The sequence below is a fragment of the Amblyraja radiata genome, chromosome 14 (genome assembly GCF_010909765.2).
Source record: "Amblyraja radiata isolate CabotCenter1 chromosome 14, sAmbRad1.1.pri, whole genome shotgun sequence".
NCBI classification, from domain to species: Eukaryota; Metazoa; Chordata; class Chondrichthyes; order Rajiformes; family Rajidae; genus Amblyraja; species Amblyraja radiata.
Genome location: NC_045969.1, coordinates 55,222,621 through 55,244,770, shown reverse-complemented (window position 1 = coordinate 55,244,770; position 22,150 = coordinate 55,222,621). Strand labels below are relative to the sequence as shown.

The following is a 22,150-nucleotide window of genomic DNA, read 5'->3' as shown; positions in this document are numbered from 1 at the left end:
AGAGATGGGGAGGAAACTTGTACACAACAATCTCTTCTCGTTCATCTAAGCAAATGAAAACGTCCTTGTGCAGGAAGGTACTGCAGTTGCCGGTTTACTGGGGTGACGCAGCGGGACAGGCAATATCCCTGGAGAGGAGGAACGGGTGACGTTTCGGGTCGGAGCTCTTCCTCAGACATTCTTTATTGGTTTTCATAAAGACCGTTTTTATAATGACCCCGGGGCACCAGCGGCCGCTGAGAGGGAGGACCCCGGCTCACCTGGAACCGGCTCACCTGTGCTTCCTCTGCCTGTCCGCACGGAGAGTACAGGAGGGGAGAGGTAGAGATAGAGGGGGCAGGACCGGGGTGTGTCTGAGCCCAATCACCGCGGCGGGGAGGGTGGTGGAGGTGCTCTGATCGACACAATCCCCGTTTTCCGGGTGGAGGGGAGCGGCGCGGCTCTGCTTACCTGTGCCCGACCCCAGCTCACCTGGAAACGGCTCACCTGCGCCCGGCTCACCTGGACCCGGCTCACCTGGACCCGGCTCACCTGTGCCCGACCCCGGCTCACCTGGACCCGGCTCACCTGTCCTCCCTCCCTCCCTCGCTGTCGGGGCGAAGCTCCCGCGGCCGCTGCTCTCGGCGCAATGAGCGGCGCCGCGCTCCTCTACCTGCTGGCCGGTAAGTGTGGGATCTGGACCGGGCACACCTTGCACACTCGCCCTGCTCACACCCACTCCCCCCGTTCAGCCCACACAAGGGTCTGGGCTCACACCGAGCTGCCGGGACATTGCAACCTGTAGCACCTTTACCTGGTCGCCCGGACATTAACTTTCAAATGGTGAAAGTCTCCAAAACTCCGAGAGTTGTGCGCGGTGTAAGCACAGCCGAGACTGGGAGAGTTGGTAACTTGTACAGTTGGGCCTAGTTCATCTATCATTATGAATCTCATCTTTAAAATACCTGGAATCATTGAGTCATAGATTGTGGAAACTGGTCCAACTGGCCATCACCGAGCAACATGTCCCAGTTACACCACCGCCTGCGTTTGGCCCGTATCCTCCAAACCCTGTCCTATCCATGTCCAAATGTTTCTTAAACGTCGCGACAGTGTCTGCCTCAACTGCCTCCTCCGGCAGCTCGAACATTATATCCACCGCCCTTTGTGTAAAGCAATTACCGCTCAGGTCTCCATTAAATCTCCCTCCCGACTGAAAAGGTGCACCTGGTTGGATCTTGTTCTGAACTTGGGTCGTGTTGGCAACTGTGCGGGAACTTGTGCGGCCACATTTGGGGCTTGGAAACTGGGTTGGGTTTCCGCGAGGAGACGGAGGGAACTGCAGATGTTGGTTTAGGGGGGAAAAGACACAAAGTGCACAAAAAAGACACAGACTGGAGGAATGTTGGAGGCCAGTGTGAAGAATGGTCCCGACCAAGAACATCACATATCCATGTTCTCCACAGATGCTGCCTGTCCCGCTGGGTTACTCCAGCACTTTGTGTCTTATTCAGGATCTCCATGAACTGGGATTATTTTAGATGGCGTATCTCGGTCGGCATGGACGGTTGGGCCGAAGGGCCGGTTCTCCTATTTCTTCTCTCGAGAGATGCTGCCTGTCCCGCTGGGTTACTCCAGCGTTTTGTGTGTGACTGTTTGACCGTCCGGTTTCGGGGTTGGAGTTGGCCTGCGTTTAACGGCGGGTTGTGTGGTGGTGGGGTTTAGTAATGTCAGTGTTTAACCCCCAACACCCGGCTGCCCGCTCCCTGTCACGTCTCCAGCAGCTCAGTCTGAGCCCAACCGCACCGGGCCTGCCTGCCCGCACCGCCCGCATTGTTTATCGATATTCCCATTACATGTACATTTCAAATCACTCCAGGTAGACAAAATGCTGGAGTAACTCAGCGGGACAGGCAGCATCTCTGGAGAGAAGGAATGGGTGACATTTCGGGTACAGCCATTTCCCCTCATCCTTACATTCAGCTCTCACCCCCAACGACCACATCTCCCTTCACCCACCCCCCTCTCATCCCCTCTCCCTCCCACCCATATCCCTCCTTCCAGCTCCACTCCTCCTCCTCTCTCCTTATTTGACATTCTTTTGGTTCCTTAGTCACTTACCCCGCCCACCAGCCGACCACCCCCTCGCCTGTATCCACCTATCACTTGCCAGGCTTTGTCCTGCCCCCTTCCCTCCCCCCACCTTTCTTACCCCCCTTACTCCATCAGTCTGAAGAAGGGGCCCAACACTAAACGTCACTGGTCCATTCCCTCCATAGATACGACCTGACCTGCTGAGTTCCTCCAGCACTTTGTGTTTTGCTTTAGAAGAACTTTCTTCTTAAAATGTTAAAAGACTCTTCATTTCTTGTGAGTGGGTCGTTGATTAATGGTCTGTACCAAGAAAGCACATCACCGCCTCTACTTGCTCAAGAGACTGAGGAAGTTTGGCGTGTCTCCAGTGGCTCTTACAAACTTCTACAGGTGCAACACAGAAAGCACACTGTCGAGTTGCATCACAGCTTGGTTTGGAAACAGCTCTGCCCAAGACTGCAAGAAATTGCAGAGAGTTTTAGATGTAGCCCAGTCCATCACACAGACCCAACTCCCCACCACTGACTATCTAATCCTCATGCTGTCTCGCAAAAGCTGCCAACATCATCAAAGACTCCTCCTGCCAGAGTCATTCCTTCGTCTCCTCGCTCCTGTCCGGCAGAAGGTACAGAAGCTTGAAAGCGTGCACCACCAGACTCAGAAACAGCTTCTTCCCCTCTGTTATCAGGCTTCTGAACTGTCCTTCCATGAGCTAGAATACTGTCTGATTCACCTCTACCCCATTGCGGACATTGGACTTTGTCTCTGGAACTGGTTTGCTGCCATGCTGATAACTATATTCTGCATTCTGTATCTTCCCCATAGCTCTATCAACTGTACTGGAGTTTGGCTTGACTGTATTTATGTGTAGTATTATCATAGCAAGCAGCATTTTTTTTCATGCTACCTCAGTACAGTTGACAATAATAAACCTAAACCTAACTCAGGCCAAAGCTGACTTGGAACAAGCTGCCAGAGGAGGTAGTTCAGGCTGGGACTATCCCATCTTTCAACAGTAGCACTGCTGTGGGTAATTGCCACTTCCTTCTCCTTGTCGCAGAGCTGTTTCATGCAGAGGTGAGGTGTGTCGTGCCAGAAACTAGGCGTGCCTGAAACCTGTGCCACAATTGTGCAATAAACAGGCCGTTGGAAGATACAAACAATCCTTCTTCCCAACCTGTGATCAAAACACAACTTTGTTCATCATCATTTTGTCTACATTATTAATGTGAAATGAAACTTGCAAATCGAATGTGTTAATCACAAAATGACACAGGGCAGCAAAGAGTTATTTCCAGCATTGTTCTGACCCAGGTATACGCTGGGGTACACAAGAGTAACTGCGTGGCCCCATTCTCTCGCTCTTTGTCCCTTGCCCGGCACGTTATGCATCCACAGATGCATATCCAATCCTGTTTGAAATCGCCAATTCCATTTTCGACATCAGGGATCATAAAAGCTCTTTGACTAAAAACAATTTCCCCCCCTAACTCCATCTCAATCAGCAACAGTCCTCTCCTCCTCCATCAAACCACACCACAAAACTTTCTTTACCTGAGAGAAGCATATGAAATGATGAGAGGCAGAGATAGAGTAGACAGACATCAACTTTTTCTCAAGGATGAGTTGCACCCTGGCCATTCCTTCTTCCCCACTCTCCCATCGGGCAAAAGGTATAGATGTGTGAAAATGCACACCTCCAGATTCAGGGACAGTTGAACCATCCTACCACAACCATAGAGCTGTCCTGAACTGCTATCTACCTCATTGGTGACCCTCAGTCTATCTTTGATTGGACTTTACTGACTTTATCTTGCACTAAATGTTTTTTTTTAAATCTATGAGAGGTGTATAAAATCATGAGAGGAATAGATTGGGTAGATGCACAACGTCTCTTGCCCAGAGTAGGTGAATTGAGGACCAGAGGACATAGGTTTAAGGTGAAGGGGAAAAGATTAAATAGGAATCTGAGGGGTAACTTGTTTACACAAAGGGTGGGTGGGTGGAACAAGCTGCCAGAGGAGGTAGTTCAGGCTGGGACTATCCCATCTTTTAAGAAACAGTTAGACTGGTACATGGATAGGACAGGTTTGGAGGGATATGGGCCAAACGCAGGCAGGTGGGACTAGTTTAGCTGGGACATGTTGGCCGGTGTGGGTACGTTGGACCATGCTGTATCTCTTTATGACTCTATGACTCCCTTATCATTTATCTGTACATTGGGAACGGCTCGATAGTAATTGTGTATTTCTGCTGACTGGATAGCACACAACAAAAATGTTTCATTGTCCCTCGGTACACGTGACAATAAACTAAACTAACTAGGGTGGAAAACTCAAATATAAGGGGAAATAGCTTTAAGATGAGAGGGACAACGTTTGAAAGATGTGCAGGGCATGTTTTTTTACACAGATGGTAGTGGAGGCCTGGAACGCACTGCTGGGGGTGGTGGTACCTTTGGCCTAAATCAGTCATTTTGTGAATGGAAACTTTTAAATCAATGCATTAAGCTGTCTGTGTTGTTTGGCCCTCCGTTGTCACCCAGAATATCGGTGTGCTGAGCTAATCATTTGGGGAAAACGTACATTTTGGTGACTTATGTCAAATAATGAACAGGGTATGGGAAGGTGATTGAGAACCTCGTAAACTGGTGCCGAGACAACAACCTTTCTCTCAGTGTCAGCAACACGAAGGAGAGGATGCGACTATTCTCCGAGTCGCGTCCTCGCCCTACCACCTGGATTGGAGCGGCCTTTCCTGCCGGGGACACGGACCAGAGCTTCAGCAGCGGCAGCGCAGCGCTCGATACATAGCGGAGCGGGCGATTGCTCACCTGGATCACCGTCGAAGCTCCGGAGTGTTGGGCCTGCTGCTTCTACATCGGAGCTGCGGTTTGGAGAGTTCCCAGCGTGGGCGGCGCTGACTTCAACACCGCGGAGTCCTAAGGGCCTTTGCCGAGGGCCGCCTGCGTTGAATCTCTGCCCATTGCGGCCTGTGGACTTCGGGAGCCGCGGACTCCAGTAGGAGGTGGCCAATTTGGATGTCCAAGCCGCTGAGGATGCCCTCCAGTCCCAACGTCGGACTTCCATCACCCCGTCGAGCGGGCCTGAACATCGGGCTGCCCGTAGCGGCGACAGCGGGGGGTTCGGGAGCCCCCCGACCACGGGAGGACAAGAGAGGAGGATGACTGAATTTTGGAGCCTTCCCTCACAGTGGGAAACTTTGGGGTCACAGCTTAAGGATAAGGGGGAAATCCTTTAGGACCGAGATGAGAAGAAACTTTTTCACACAGAGAGTGGTGAATCTCTGGAACTCTCTGCCACAGAGGGTAGTTGAGGCCAGTTCATTGGCTATATTTAAGAGGGAGTTAGATGTGGCCCTTGTGGCTAAAGGGATCAGGGGGTATGGAGAGAAGGCAGGTACGGGATACTGAGTTGGATGATCAGCCATGATCATATTGAATGGCGTTACAGGCTCGAAGGGCCGAATGGCCTACTCCTGCACCTATTTTCTATGTATCTATGTAACATAACTATCCTATCACCAACTATTGGAGACCTTAAAATGATCTTTAATCTGATTTTGCTGGACTTTATCTTGCACTGAACATTATTCCCTTTATCCTGTATCTGTACACTGTGGACGGCTTGATTGTAATCATGAATCAATTTGCTGATTGGATAGCACGCAACAAAAAAAGCTTTTCACTGTACCTCGGTACACGTGACAATAATAAACAAAACTAAATTTAATATCATGAAAACAAAGCAATAAAAGTTGATATCTAATAAGGGGCCACCAAATGCTGACCTGGGCTTGAGTTACAGGGAGAGGTTTGATAGGCTGGGACTATTTTGTTTGAAGCGTAGGAGGCTGGTGCGGTGGACAAGATCATGAGGGGCACAGATAAAATGAATTCTCACCGGCTTTTTCCCAGCGCATAGGATTCTTAATCCAGAGGGCACAGGGTTTAGGTATGAGGGGAAAGATTTAATAGGAACCTGAGGGGCAACTTTTTCACTCAGAGGATGGTGGGTGTAGGGAATAAGATGCCAGAGGAGGTAGTTGAGGCAGGGACTATAACAACATTTAAAAGACACTTGGACAGATATGTGGATAGGATAGGCTTGGAGGGATATGGGTCAAATGTAGACAAATGGGACTGGCTTGGATGGGGACCTCGGTCGGCATGGATGAGTTGGGCTGAAGGGTCTGTTTCTGTGCTGTTCGACTCTATGAAGGTGCCTCCAACCTTAAGCTACACACAACCCAAGATAACTTGCTCAGCTATCTGTAACCTACATTAGAAATTCAAAGTGCTGGAGTAACTCAGTGCATCAGGCAGCATCTTTGGAGAACATGGATAGCTGGCATTTCAGGTCGGGACCCTTCTTCAGACTGAACTTCGAACAGCAGCCCTGAAGAATGGTCCTGACCTGAAATGTCACCTATCCATGTTCTTCAGTGATGCTGCCTGACCCACTGAGTTACTCCAGCACTTTGTGTCTTTTTTTGTAAGTCAACAACTGCATTTCCTTGTGCTCCTGTTTACATTAGAGATTAGTAAAGTACAATCTTATTTACGAGTATGTTCAAAACTTTAAATTAACCAAACCTTATCACCATTCTGTACTGAGGATTTTTTTCAATCCTTACATACAGGGAGAGGATGTTCAAATCATTTATGTCAGCAAAGAGTCTGTTTGCTGACAAAACATCTTCAGATATCAAAATAAACTTTTGCGGTCAACTAACTGTCACAGTCTAGAAAAACACAAAGTGCTGGAGGAACTCAGCGGGTCAGGCAGCACTTGTGGGAGGGATGGGCAGACAATGTTTTGTGCTGGAACCCTTCTTGAGACCATCGGTCTGAAATCAGTTGTAGGGAAAGGTTGGATAGGCCGGGACCTTTTATTTTTGAACGTAGGAGACTGTGGGCTGAGCTTGTGGAGGTTCACAAGAACATGAGCAGGACGGATAAAGTTAATGCTCACAAGCTTTTTCCCAGGGTAGAGGATTCCATAACTAGAGGGCATAGACTTAAGTCGAGGGGACAGTGAAAATCTTGCAGCAGCATTTAGGCATATGTGATGCAGTGGGTGGAAATGCTGCCTCATACCATCAGAGACCCAGGTTGGATCCTGACCTCATGCTGTCTACGTGGAGTTTGCACACTCTCTCCGTGACCACGTGGGTTTCCTCTGGGTGCTCTGGTTTCCTCCCACATCCCAAAGACGTGCTTGTTTGTAGGTTAATTGGCCCTCTGTAAATTGCCCCTAGTGTGGAGGAAGTGGATAGGAAAGTGCGATCACATAGAACTAGTGTGAACGGGTGATCGATGGTGGGCCAAAGGGCCTGTTTCCATGCTGTATCTTTCAATCAATCCAAATAAGTGGTACAGTGGTATTCTGTAGGGAGGTTGGATTAAAGTTGCCTGTGTCTGATGTAGGAAAGTTGCTGTTCCTGAACCTGGAGGTGTGGGACTTCAGGCTTTTGTACGTCCTGCCCGACGGTAGCAGTGAGAAGAGGGTACGGCCCGGATGGTGGGGATCCTTCATGTAGGGTTGCCAACTTTCTCACTCCCAACTAAGGGACAAAAGGTCAAAATATGGGACAAATTCCCTGACGGCAATTCATTGACTGACTCGCCGTGGCTGGGTGTATGAGTTGGCCCGGGTGCTGGACTGCACACAAAGCCCAGCCCAGTTGAGGAGTTTTGGCCCAGGCCACGCAAAGTCCGGCGCCCCGTCCAACTCATGAACCGATGATGAAGGAGGCCATGAGAAGGAGAGGTGGTGGTGGTGTCGGCGGTAAGCGAAGGTCCAAAGGCCGGAATACTGAACGACGGGGCCACGGGCAAGGAGCTGCTGCTGCACTCCATGGGCTGCACTACATCGGGATGGGTGAGGCAGGTGGCAGATGAGGAGCTCCGACCCGACATTCCCCTCGAGCCGAGTAGTAGTCAAATACGGGACAAGGGCGGTCCCGTATGGGACAAACCAATATATGTGATGTCCCGGCTAATACGGGACAGTTGGCAACACTACCTTCATGATAGATGACGCCTTCTTGAGGCAGCGCCTGTTGTGGCTGCATTTGATGGTGTGGAGGGCTGTGCCTATTTTTTAAGTTAAAAGACTTCACACAATGTCTTTATAGATTATTCAGCTCTCAATCTCTTCCCAGTTACCACCATTCTGTTTCACACTGCCGGAGAAGGCATCCCGGTCCACTTGCGCTTGTCAGGGTCATAGTTCTCAGAGAGAGCTGACTATACCAAATGTATTTGTGTGTCAGGCAAGCTGGTGGGACGAGAATTCTAATCAGGATTGTGGTGTCGGAGCTGTATGTAGATCACAGATGATTTGAGAGAATGGTAAATGATGTTTTTGAGATTCAGTTGGGCCTATAATTTGGCTAACATTTTTTATTCTCTTTTTTAAAATCTAAAGCACTTACATCCTTGAATGCAATGATGGTCAACGTGAAGGTCCCGCACATGGAAATAGCTCGAGGAGATGCTTTACATTTACAATGTACCTATCAAACCACCGCATCAACTAAAAACCATCTTAACATTGAATGGATTCTAGTCGAAGAAGTACCGAGTGAAATGGAACCAACGGTAAGCATTTGTCTCTGCGGTAGTACTTCTTGAAATGACTTGCTTACAAGTACTATTAATGGTGATGTCCATACACTCGAGATGGCCAGTCAATTCACAAGTTCCGTCACTCAGTGAGTAGGTATGTTACAATACTTACCTTCAGCGGCGTTGCAATTCTGCCACTGGCCGTGTGCGCGATTTTGGCGCGTTTGAGGGGGGGGCGGGGTTAAAACGCGTTTTTTTTCCGACCTGTTTCTGGATTATATTTTGTTGGAGTGCAAAATTTTGCTAAAGAATCGTTCTGACGGCCGTTCTGTGTGTTTTTAAAAAAAAATTTGCCCGACAAGTTAATCGCTGGAGTGATTTTAAAATCAGCTTCTGAAGCCGTCAACGCCGACAACGGGGCCGGATTTTATGTAGGGGACAGGTAAAAGAAAGTAGTTTATTTTTATGTATAAAAGTGTTTCTTAAGATGCATTTAATTCACATTTTAAGTTGCGAAACGGTGATTTTTTTCCCCGAAGAACCGGCAGTGTATTTGCTGCCGATATGGGGGAATAAAATTACCTCAGCCTCAACGTTCCAAATGGTCGCGTTCCAGAAAACCCCACTCACAAGCTGATTTAAATGGCCATTAATTTACAGGTATTAAACATTAAATTCCTTCCATTTGGCCTATAAACCCAAGACAATGAGATTTAAAATTATGTTATAACATTGCTACAGTGAGATTGTCTGTAGCCTACAGCACCCTGCTTGTGCCTTATTTCTTAAATATCTTTGGCGGGACAGTGGAGTTTACACGTTCTCCCTGTGACCGTGTGGGTTTCCTCCGGATGCTCCGGTTTCCTCCCACACCCCAAAGACTTGCGGGTTTGTAGGTTAATTGGTGCTCTGTAAATTGCCCCCAGTGTGTAGAGAGTGGATGGGGAAAGGGAGATAACATAGAACTGGTGTGAACAGGTGATCGATCGATGGTCGGCGTGGACTCGGTGGGCTGATGGTCCTGTTTCCATGCTGTGTCTCAAAACTAAACACATATCCATTGCTTTTAGTCATAAAGGATTTTCAAGTTGAATTTATTTTTGTATGGGTGCAGTCTGTTTATGCTGGAAAGGTTCAGTGTCTTGTAACTAGCAGAGTGGGATAAGGGAGAACCAGTGGATGTGTTATATCTGGACTTTCAGAAGGCTTTCGACAAGGTCCCACATAAGAGATTAGTATACAAACTTAAAGCACACGGTATTGGGGGTTCAGTATTGATGTGGATAGAGAACTGGCTGGCAGACAGGAAGCAAAGAGTAGGAGTAAACGGGTCCTTTTCAGAATGGCAGGCAGTGACTAGTGGGGTACCGCAAGGCTCAGTGCTGGGACCCCAGCTATTTACTTTTTTTATTAATGATCTGGATGAGGGAATTGAATGCAACATCTCCAAGGTTGCGGATGACACAAAGCTGGGGGGGTAGTGTTAGCTGTGAGGAGGATGCTAGGAGGCTGCAAGGTGACTTGGATAGGTTGGGTGAGTGGGCAAATGCATGGCAGGTGCAGTATAATGTGGATAAATGTGAGGTTATCCACTTTGGTGGCAAAAACAGGAAAGTAGACTTTTATCTGAATGGTGGCCGATTAGGAAAAGGGGGAGATGCAACTAGACCTGGGTGTCATGGTACCCCAGTCATTGAAAGTAGGCATGCAGGTGCAGCAGGCAGTGAAGAAAGCAAATGGTATGTTGGCATTCATAGCAAAAGGATTTGAGTATAAGAGCAGGGAGGTTCTACTGCGGTTGTACAGGGTCTTGGTGAGACCACACCTGCAGTATTTCGTACAATTTTGGTCTCCTAATCTGAGGGAAGTCATTCTTGCCATAGAGGGAGTACAGAGAAGGTTCACCAGACTGATTCCTGGGATGGCAGGACTTTCATATGAAGAAAGACCGGATAGACTCGGCTTGTACAATACGATACAATTTATTTGTTGTCATTTGAACCTCATTGAGGTTCAAACGAAATTTGGTTTCTGCAGTCATACACACAAGGAAAAGAACCAAGACACAACGCAATTTACACAAACATCCATCACAGCGCATCTCCTCCTCGCTGTGATGGAAGGCAAAGACTTATCTTTCCCCTGCTCTCCCCATTCTCCTCCCGATGTCAGTCAAAGCCCCCGGCGGGCGATGGTAAGTGTCCCGCGGTCATTAAACCGCGCCGGGCGATGATGTAAGGCCCCGCTCCAGATAATCTTCAACCCCGCAACTCGGGCGGGTGAAGTCGCCGTTGCGGAAGCCCCGAAAAGCGGTCTCCCAGCAGGGACCCGCGGGCTCCCGGTGTTACTGTCTACCAGACCTGCGGTAAGCCTCCGAAACCTCGGGGTCGGGTCGCAGCCATGCGCCACCACCGCTCCGAACTCGGCCAGCTCCGCGATGGTGAGTAGGTCCGCAGGCTCCGTGACTGGAGCCCCAGGTCGTTCCTGCTGGAGGCCGCTCCACGGTGCTAGGCCCCAACGACAACGGAGACCCGACAGAGAAAAGGTTGGGTTCTCCTTACAGGGAAAAGATTTAAAAAGTTTCACCACCCCCCGCCCCCCACACACATACCCCACACACATACCCAGTTAAAAAAAAAAAAACTACATTCAAACGAGACAAAAAATAATAAGAAGACAGACGGACTGCAGAGGCCGCTGCGACGCTAGAATTTAGAAGACTGAGAGGGGATCTTATAGAAACGTACAACATTCTTAAGGGGTTGGACAGGCTAGATGCAGGAAGATTGTTCCCAATGTTGGGGAAGTCCAGAACAAGGGGTCACAGTTTATGGATAAGGGGGAAGTCTTTTAGGACCGAGATGAGAAAGTCATTTTTTACACAGAGAGTGATGAATCTGTGAATTCTCTGCCACAGAAGGTAGTTGAGGCCAGTTCATTGGCTATATTTAATAGGGAGTTAGATGTGGCCCTTGTGGTTAAAGGGATCAGGGAGTATGGAGAGAAGGCAGGGATGGGGTACTGAGTTGGATGATCAGTCATGATCATATTGAATGGCGGTGCTGGCTCGAAGGGCCGAATGGCCTACTCCTGCACCTATTTTCTATGTTTCTATGTATCTCAGAACTGTCAATAAAGATGGGCAGGAGTGTGTCCAATGTCCGCCCTCACATCCAGCGGCTGATCTCGCCACCTCCACCCTGGGAACCAAGAAACTCTGACCCAGGTATCCCATCGGTCGAGCACCTCTTGGGTGGCAGTTAAGCCTCAGGATCCACTTCCACCTTATTGAGGTCTACAAGATCACGATGGGCATGGAGAGAGTGAACGCTCACTGTCTTGGTCCCAGGGTAGAGGATTCTAAATCTAGAGGGCACAGGGTTAAGGTGAGAGATTTAAGAGGGGTAACCTTTTCACTCACAGTGTAGTCCTTATCTGGACTGAGCTGCTTATGGAAGCTGCAAATGCAGGCAAAAGAGGTTAAGTAGGGACAACTTGGTCATGATGGACAGGATATGCCGAAGGGTCTCGACTCGAAACGTCACCTATTCACGTTCTCCACAGATACTGCCTGACCCACTGAGTTACTCCAGTACTTTGTGTCTTTTTTTGTAAACCAGCATCTGTAGTTCTTTGTGTCTGCTTTGTCCAATACTAAGTTCTACTGTTCTTTTAAGATCGATGTAATCCAGTACTTCTACGACGGATTATACAGCGTTGGAAAAAACTACAAGGGCAGAGTAAACTTTACAGGAAATGCCAACGGGGAAGATTGTTCAATAGCGATCCAGAATGCGCGGATAACTGACACTGGAACCTACGTGGTAGAAGTCACAACACCTTATGACTTGGTTGGTACGCGGAAAGAAACAGTGGATGTGACTGTATTGGGTAAGGACTTCGGAAAATATTTCTATGCAGATTTCAGCTTGCTTAGTAGTAATGTGTCATTACTAGCTTTCATGTAAAATGTCCAGGTCTTTGAATGCGTTTTTAAATGATACTAGACTAAGTGTTCACACGGGAGGGCGGGTCCCCCAACGCAATATTCCACCTCTCCACCAATTCCAATATTGGTGGCCAGTGGGGGGGCTTTCCTGAGTGCTGGTATGGGTTCTTGGGGTGGCATCTCAGTCCCTCAAGCCTGATCTGCTGGCAGCTCACTCATGGCTGGTGGGCTGGCAGTTGACTCATGACTATTCCTTGAAATTCCTTTTCAAGCAGGGTGCAAGGCCTGTGTGGGAATGAGAAGGAGAATTAAAGTGTCCAACAACCGGGAGATCAGGTTGTATTAGAAATATTAGAAATGCTGCTGTGACCTTGTGTGTGACTGAACAACAAACATTGGAAATGTCTCCAGTAAGACTCTATCTTACTTGACAGTAACACCACAAACTTTGAGTCGCAGATTTTGCCGTGAATATTAAAATGTAGTTTGAGGTTGTTGTTATGTACCGTCATAAGAGGTTTGTGCAGAGCGAAGAAGGGTCCTGACCCGAAACGATGCCTGTCCATTCCCTCTGCAGATGCTGCCTGACCCGCTGAGTTCCTCCACCACTGTACCTTTTATTCAGGATACCAGCAGCTGCAGTTCATTGCAGGCCCGTCATTTTGTTCTTCCCTTCTAATAACACCAAACTTGGTTTCATAAGAGTCAAGAGTGTTTTAATTGTCATCTGTACCGAAAACAGGACAATGAAGTTCTTCCTTGCAGCAGCATAACATGCCTGCGAACACACTGCTCATGGAAAATACAATAAACAATAGAAAGTTAAATACATTAAAACTAACCCCAATATTAGCGCAACCCCCCCCCCCCAAAGTCCCAAGTGCAACCATTACAGGCTTCTGAAATGCAATTTAGATATTTTACTACATTAAAGGTACAAAGGTACATATGGTTCCACAGGAAATGTCCCATCCCGATGCATGACCCTATACTGGAATTAGTAAGATTGGCATGAACTTGCCGCTCGAGACAGGCAATTGAAAGCTTCACGTTGTACATCAATGGTTTGGATGATGGCTTTATGGACAAGAATGCAGATAATACAAAGATAGGTGTAGGGGCAGGCGGTGTAGAGGAAGCAGGGAGTCTGCAGAAGGACTTGGACAAGTACGGAGAGTGGGCTAAGAAGTGACGAAGATATCCGTGATGTCCTCATTCTTTAAGAAACGGGGGTTCCCCTCCCATCATACATATGACCCTCAATCTTGTCTCCTCGTTACCCCACAGCTCTGCCCTTGCTCCCCCTCCCCCTAGTCGCAACAGAGACAAGAGTCCCCCTAGTCCTTACCTTCACCCCATCAGCCGTCGCATACAACACATAATCCTCCAAAATTTCCGCCACCTCCAACTAGCCGCATTTTCCCATCTCCAGCCCTTTCCGCCTTCAGCAGAGACTGTTCCCTCCACAACTCCCTGGTTAACACATCCCATCCAAACCACCCCCTTCCCAGGTACCTTCCCCTGCAACCGCAGAAGATGCAACACCTGTTCCTACCACCTCCTCCCTCCACTCTGTCCAGGGACCTCGACAGTCCTTTCAGGTTAGGCAGAGGTTCACTTGCACCTCATCTACTGTATCCGTTGTTCAAGATGTGGACTCTTGTACATCGGCGAGACCAAACGCAGACTGGGGCGATCGTTTTGCTGAACACCTTCGCTCAGCCCGCCTGAACCAACCTGATCTCCCGGTTGTTGGACACTTTAATTCTCCTTCTCATTCCCACACAGACCTTTCTGGCCTCGGTCTCCTCCATTGTTAGAGTGAGGCTAAATGCAAATTTGAGGAACCGCATCTCATATTTCACTTGGGCAGCTTACAGCCCAGTGGTATGAATATTGATTTCTCTCACTTCAGGTAGCCACGGCATTCCCTCTCTCCATCCCTCCCCCAACCAAGTCGCACCAGCTTCTCATTTTCACCCAACAAACAGCTAGCAATGGCCTGTTTCTTTAGCATATCTTTCATTCATTGTTCTTTATCTCTACATCATCGTCTATATCTCTCGTTTCCCTTATCCCTAACCAGTCTGAAGAAGGGTCTTGACCTGAAACGTCACCCATTCCTTCTCTCTAGAGATGCTCCAGAGGTGATGAGGATCCACTCCAAAACCAGCAATACTTTCCTTATGCACAGCACTGCTCTAGAGGAGGTAGAAACATTCACATACCTAGACAGTGTTGTGGACATCACTGGAGGGGCTGAGGCAGACATAAAAAGTAGAATCAATAAGGCTAGCGTGATGGTTAACATGGTCAGGAAGATCTGGAGCTCAAAACACATCTCAATCACCAGCAACATACGCATCTTTAACTCAAATGTGAAACAGGTGATGCTGTATGGATCAGAGACATGGAAAACCATAAAACACACTGCAAACAGGCTACAAACATTCATTAACACCTGCCTTAGGAGAATACTTAACATCTGCTGGAGAGACAAAGTAAGCAATGTGGACCTGTGGAAAAGAACAAGTCAGGAGCCCATTGACTTACAAATTCGAAGGAGAAAATGGAGTTGGATTGGACACACACTCAGGAAACCTGCCACAAACATCACCCGACAAGCCCTGAAATGGAACCCCCAAGGAAAAAGGAAAAGAGGTTGCCCCAGGAACAGCTGGAGAAGAGGTGTCCAGGCAGACATCTCAACTGGGGAGATCTCGAAAGAACTGCCAACAACCAAGTGAGGTGGAGGACATTTGTCAATGGCCTATGTTCCCTAGAGGAGCAAAGGGCTTAAGAAGAAGAAGAAGTAGAAGAGATGCGGCCTGTCCCGCTCAGTTACTCCAGCTTTTTGTGTCTATCTAAGAAGTGACAGATGGAATACAACGTAACAAAGTGTGGAGTCATGCATTTTGGTAGTAGTAATAAAGGCGTAGACTATTTTCTCATTGGGGAGAGGATTCAGTAATCAGAGGTGTAAAGGGACTTGGGTTGGGAGTGCTGGTGCAGGATTCCCAAATGCTCATTTGTATCGGTGGTAAGGAAGGCAAATGCAATGTTAGCATTTATTTTGTGAGGACTTGAATACAAAAGTAGGGATGTAATGAGGGTTGCCAACTGTAGATTGGTTTATGCATGACAACCTATCATATAGGTTAGCATCACTAACCCCACCTTACTGTGCCATTTATATTAACACCCACTTCCTACACTGCTCAGTTCTGGAAGCAGTCAGGATGCTCTGACAACTAACAAGCTACTGTACTGCTATAGTTTGCATATCGATTAAAGATGATCTTGGATTACATATCGTGTGAAACTCTTGGTTACACTCACTCCCAAATAAGGGACAAACGGTCAAAATAAGGGACAAATTCAGACAGCAATTCATTGATCGACTTGGCCATGGCTGGGTGAATGATGAGTTAGCCCGGGTGCTGGACTGCACACAAAGCCCAGTCGGCGGACCAGCTGAGGAGTTTCGGCCCGGGCCGCGCGACGTCGCACGCAAAGTCCGGCACCCCATCCAACTCATGAACCGATGTATCAGTGGTGTCAGCGGTAAATGAAGGTCCGAAGGTCAGACAGTTGGCTGGGCTGCCGACCGACGGGGCCACGGGCGAGGTGCTGCTGCTGCACTCCATGGGCTGCACAACGTCGGGACGGGTGAGACGGGGTCTGACGCGGGGTTTGGGCACCATGTCTGAATAAGGAGTCCTGAGGAAGGCACCATATCTGAGGAAGGAGGCCAGAGGAGGTTTACAAGAATGATCCTGGGGATGATTTTGGTTAACATATGGTGAGCGTCTGACAACACTGGGCCTGTACTCGCTGGAGTTTAGAAGGATGAGGGGGCACCTTATTGAAACGTACCGAATAGTGAAATGCCTGGATAGAGTTGATGTGGAGAGGATTTTTACACTAGTGGGAGATTCTAGGTCCAGAGGGCACAGCCACAGAATAAAAGGATGTACCTTTAGAAAGGAGATGAGGAGAAATGTCTTTAGTCAGAGGGTGGTGAATCTGTGGAATTACCTCAGATGATGGTGGAGGTCAAATTGTTGGGTATTTTTAAAGCAGAGATTGGTAGGTTCTTGGTTAGTAAGGGTGTCAAAGGTTATGATGAGAAGGCAGGAGAATGGGGTTGGGAGGGAAGGATAGATCAGCCATGATCATCAGTCTGAAGAATGGTCTCGACCCGAGACGTCATCCATTCCTTCTCTCCAGAGATGCTGCCTGGCCCACTGAGTTACTCCAGCACTCTGTATCTATCTTTAGCCATGATCGAAATGCAGGGTAGACTATGGGCTGAATGGCCTAATTCTGCTCCTATGACATGAACTTACAAACTTCTGTCTTTGAATTGCAGTTCCTCCAACGCCGCCCATTTGCAAAATAGAGGGCAAAGCAGAATATGGGGAGACTGTCAAACTGATGTGCCACTCGGAGGAAGGGTCGCCTGCCCCAGTGTACTCCTGGCAAAACTACTGCCCCATGAATCAGCCACGGGAACTGCCTCAAATGTCCATTCAGGGTTCGTAGCCTTTGTAAATATTCATCAAAACCTGCGTGTGATCTGACTTAGCGCACAGCTGTTTAACACAATGTGTCCCTCATGAAGCAGATACCAACTTGTGATTTTATTTCAGTCATGAGAATAACTTATTGGGGCACACGGTGGTGCAGCAGGTCGAGCTGCTGCCTCACAACGCCAAAGACCTTGGGTACTGTCTGTGTGGAGTATGCACGTTTTCCCTGTGATCGTGTGTGTTTCCTCCCACATCCCAAAGACGTGCGGGTTTGTAGGTCAATTGGCCCTCTGTAAATTATCCCTCTCGTGTCGGGAGTGGATGAGAAAGTGGGATAACAGAACTAGTGTGAACGGGTCGGCATGGACTCGGTGGGCCGAAGGGCCTGTTTCCATGTTTCAATCAATCATTGATCGCACCCAGTTCTTGGGTAATCTAATACAGCATTATATCAGTGCTCTCATTTCTATTATTTCCATTTCAATCTCTACACCTTGGCGAATTGGACCTATTGTGAGAGTTTTCTTTATGTATGTGGTCCTTGTGGATACATCACCAATCCACACCTCTGCTGTTAAATGAAAGGGTTTCCACTTTCAGGCAAAATAAACTTAAAACACCAGTAATTTTGAAATGATCTTCTCTTAACTTCTGCTAACAACCCACTATATTTTCTCTGATGTAAAATCTGCCATGAACAAGCAAAACCAGTGATCTAGAACATTCTTAAAGACACTTTTTAAAAACGTCATAACATTCTTATTGAAAAAGAGTTTCATCGTCTCCGTTCTAAATGCCTTACCCCTTATTCTTAAACTGTGGCCCCTGGTTTGGGACTCCCGAAACATCGGGAACATGTTTCCTGCCTCTAGCATGTCCAAACCCTCAATAATGTTTCAATGAGATATCCTCTCATCCTTCTAAATTCCAGAGTATACAAGCCCAGCCGCTCCATTCTCTCAGCATATGACAGTCCCACCATCCCGAGAATTAACTTTGTAAACCTACACTGCATTCCCTTAATAGCAAGAATGTCCTTCCTCAAATTAGGGGACCAAAACTGCACACAATACTCCAGGCACAAAGAACCTCTTTGCTCCTATACTCAACTTAACTCTTTGCTCCTATATTCAACAATTAGATTGCCAGTTATGAATTGCTCGATTTTAAAGCATGAAAAATAAATAAAAAGACAATTTAACAGTGCGAATTGTGATATCATCAATAATTTTAATAAAAGTCATCGGAAGGCCTACTTACCTCTAAATTTTCAAGCACAGCTTAATTTTGAGAGATGACCACATCATCAGCAAAGTAACACAATTAGAGGAAAAATCATGATTGAGGATGACGAACTTAACTCTGAATTAAATATTTTAAAATATTTATTATTTTAATCTTCAGAGACAGATGGTTTAACATTAAGAAATATTTCAGCCAAGACATCTGGCTTCTTCATTTGTACCTCGAAAAATAAGATCAGAGCTGCGATCTGCAATATCACCTTAGCAGTAATGCCACGTGAGTATCCGACAGAAGTCACTCTGTTCAATTTTATTTGTATTCATTTATTTTGTTCTAATTTATCTGTACAATTGCCGCAGATATTTTATGATGTGAAGTACAGCACTTCTATCTTTATTTCTAATAATCTTTAATACACGAAGCACACACATGGAGTACTATGCTCAGTTCTGGTCAACCAACTGTACGAAAGATGCCATTAAGCTGGAAAGAGTGCAAGAGGAGATTCACGATGATATTGCCAGGTCTTGAGGGCCTGAGCTACAGGGAGAGGTTGGGCAGGAAAGGAACCAAGTAGCCAGGCTACCAGAACTGGTGGAATTCTTGGACAGGGAAGTACGGTACATGTTAGAGCCACACTACGGGAATATTGAAGACTACAAACCGATGGCAACTAACAAAGGTTCTACCTATTCCAAAACTGAAGAAAGATCTGAATCTAAGAGAAGTAGTTTTGCTATCACGACCATACCTGTGGAAAAGACAGGTGGAAGAAAAAGAAAGGTGTCTACTAGCAAGCAAATAGCATTTTGTTTATTATGCGATGAAGTTGGTCACACCATAAGATGGTGTCGAAGCTTCAAGATGAAAAAAATATGAAGACAAGATGGAGTTCTTGAAAGAGCAGGGAACCTGTTTTGGATGTTTGAAAAAGGAACATATGGTAAGAGACTGTAAGAGTCCTATAATTTGTTATAAGTGCAATCAATATCATCCTGAAGCACTTCACATTGAAGAAGAGCTACCAGAGCATTGGGTAGAAGAAGATGAACCAGAACAAACAGAAAAGGGCAAGAAACCAACCACTAGAAATGCTAGCACCTCGCCTCAAATAACTGCTCAAATTGGGGTCGGGGTAGAAGCTTGTAATTTTTCTATCTTACCAGTGCAAGTAAGGAACAGCAAGACGAATGCAGTGTTGCAAACATATGCTTTCCTGGAACACGGAGGTTCGACTACCTTTTGTACAGAAAGCCTGACGAGAAGATTGAATATCACAGGAGAAGAGACTAAGATTCGATTACGTACCATGATTAAAGATAACGAGAGCATGAGTCATTACATTACGAGTATGGAGATATCCAGTTTGGATGAAGATCATTTCATACCAATATCTGAAGTGTTTACGCATGGAACTATGCCGGTTGGTCGTCAAAATATACCAAGATATGAAGACATAAACCAATGGCCTTACCTGAAGGATGTCAAGATAACTGAAATAAATTCTTGTGTTGATCTACTTATCGGAATGAATGTTTTGAAGGCTTTGGAACCTATACAGATTGTTAGGAGCCAAGGTGAAGGACAGTATGCTATGAAAACACGACTTGGATGGGTTATCTATGGCTCCTTGAAAAGGAACCACGAAATCGGAAATCAGAAGAACTGTCCTGCCGTTGCTATTAATCAAATGTCTACTGATAAATTAGAAAAGTCGGTGATGAAGCCATACAATCATGACTCTAATGAAAGTACCAGCAAGGAATCGGGAGAGATGTCGAAAGAAGAGTTGAAGTTCATGGATGTTATGAACTACTCAGTGAAAACTGACAGACACTGTTGTGTGGACTTACCTTTCAAACAAGAAAGTGTTAATCAGCCAAATAATTGTAGTATGGCAGAGCAACGTACCCAGACTTTGAAACACAAGTTTGGCGAGAAGAGTAAATTTCATGAAAGAAGAATCTCTTTGAAGAATAATTTCTACAAGGATGATTGCTTAAAATCCAGGTCTACTGAGCAGAAAGCGATTCTACCAATGGAACATTTGACTTCTCTTTGCAATAAGGGAGGATTCACACTTTCTAAGTGGAACAGCGACAATTGTGAAAGCATTCCACTAGATGATAGAGCCAAAGAAACCAGAGAGTTGGATTTGGACAAAGACGATCTACCAATGGAAAGAGCATTGTGAGTTACAACTGTGGTGCAACTGAAGTATGTTGACACAGAAGAAAATTCTGCAAATGAAGTTTCCAGAGAATTGACAGTGAACCGTTTCTTAAGCAAGAAGAAATGGATCAATGAACAAAAATCTCTTTGCAAGCCAGACAGAGAATGGCCAAAGCTTGAGCTGGGGTTTGAAATCTTTGCTAATGGCTCGGACATTAAATCAAACTTAATGGTGAACTTTATTGCTAAAGATCCTGTTATTCCCTGTCCCGCCTGCAACTGGTCCAAACCGCCGCAGCGAGACTCCTGACGGGCACCCGAAAAAGGGACCACATCACCCCGATCCTGGCCTCTCTCCACTGGCTCCCTGTGTGGTTCCGTATACATTTCAAGATCCTCCTCTATGGCTACAAAGCCCTCAATGGGCTTGCCCCCACCTACATAAAAAGTCTTCTCACCCACCACTCCACCTCCAGGTCCCTCAGATCGGCCGACTTGGGGCTGCTGAATATCCCGCGGTCCAGGCATAAGCTCAGGGGCGACCGCGCCTTTGCGGTTGCAGCTCCTAGACTGTGGAACAGCATCCCCCTTCCCATCAGAACTGCCCCCTCCATCGACTCCTTTAAGTCAAGACTAAAATCTTATCTGTACTCCCAAGCCTTTCCTGATGTCCACTGAGCGACGGCTATATGTATATATGTATGTAGTTTGTTTGTTTATACTATTCTTATAACAAATGTAAAGCACTTTGGCCAACGAGAGTTGTTTTTTAAATGTGCTGTATAAATAAATGTGACGACTTGACTTGACTTGACTATTCTTTTCAAGGATTTTCACGCTTCAACTTTACTGTTACAACACATCAATGAGTTGATCGGACATGGAGGAAGACTTTTTATGCTATCAAAGGTTTGGACTATTATCTTTTGGACTATATACTGGGTATCATGCCTGATTTTAAGGGTTTGGTATGCACGATACGACTTTGAACTAAAACCACTGTTGTAATAAGATTAATAACCAAGTTGTGCTTGCTTCTAGAAGGCGAAAGTGAAGATGGAAGAGTCGATGAAGAATTCTGATTGCGGATTTAAAGTGCATGCTATTTTTTTCCTCGTTAGTAGAGTGATTAGTATCCCTGCCTGTCACGCGGGAGACCGTGGTTTAATTTCCCGACGAGGAGCCACAGGGTTTTATTCCCTGACCTTTTGATTTTGATATATGTTAAGCCTTCATGGCTACTTTTTAAATGTTTATTAGTAATTGCCTCGTTATATACTTGGAACAATTAGGGGCCGGTATGAAGTGGCCATTTGGCCTGTTATTAATGATGGCATGTGCCTTTAAATTTTAGACTGCCCGTTATATTGTGGGTGGGATTTATGACGAGTTTTTGGGCGTGTTTGGAACTTAGATGCTTAAGCAGAAGTGATAAGCTGGAGTTCGAAGAAGATTGTAATAACGAGTCGGAAAAAGTTTGGATGTATCTTACTGTTTTCTATCAACAATAAAGCATTTATTCATCAAAAGACTGTGTTTTGAAGAGAAGCTCTGAAGGTCTCTGTGAGTGAGCTCGCATGCGTTTAG

General features: G+C 46.6%; 1 protein-coding gene across 1 annotated transcript; it reads left to right on the top strand.

The window, feature by feature from the left end:
• The first annotated feature begins 378 nt into the window (after positions 1–378).
• On the top strand, positions 379–21,850 carry LOC116980800 (cell surface A33 antigen-like). The gene is made up of 7 exons (XM_033033394.1): positions 379–460; positions 492–662; positions 8,526–8,698; positions 12,343–12,556; positions 16,987–17,151; positions 18,551–18,667; positions 21,392–21,850. The coding sequence occupies exons 2-7, from the start codon at positions 629–631 to the stop codon at positions 21,430–21,432; spliced, it is 744 nt and encodes a 247-aa protein (XP_032889285.1). The 5' UTR covers positions 379–460; positions 492–628; the 3' UTR covers positions 21,433–21,850.
• Positions 21,851–22,150: the final 300 nt, after the last annotated feature.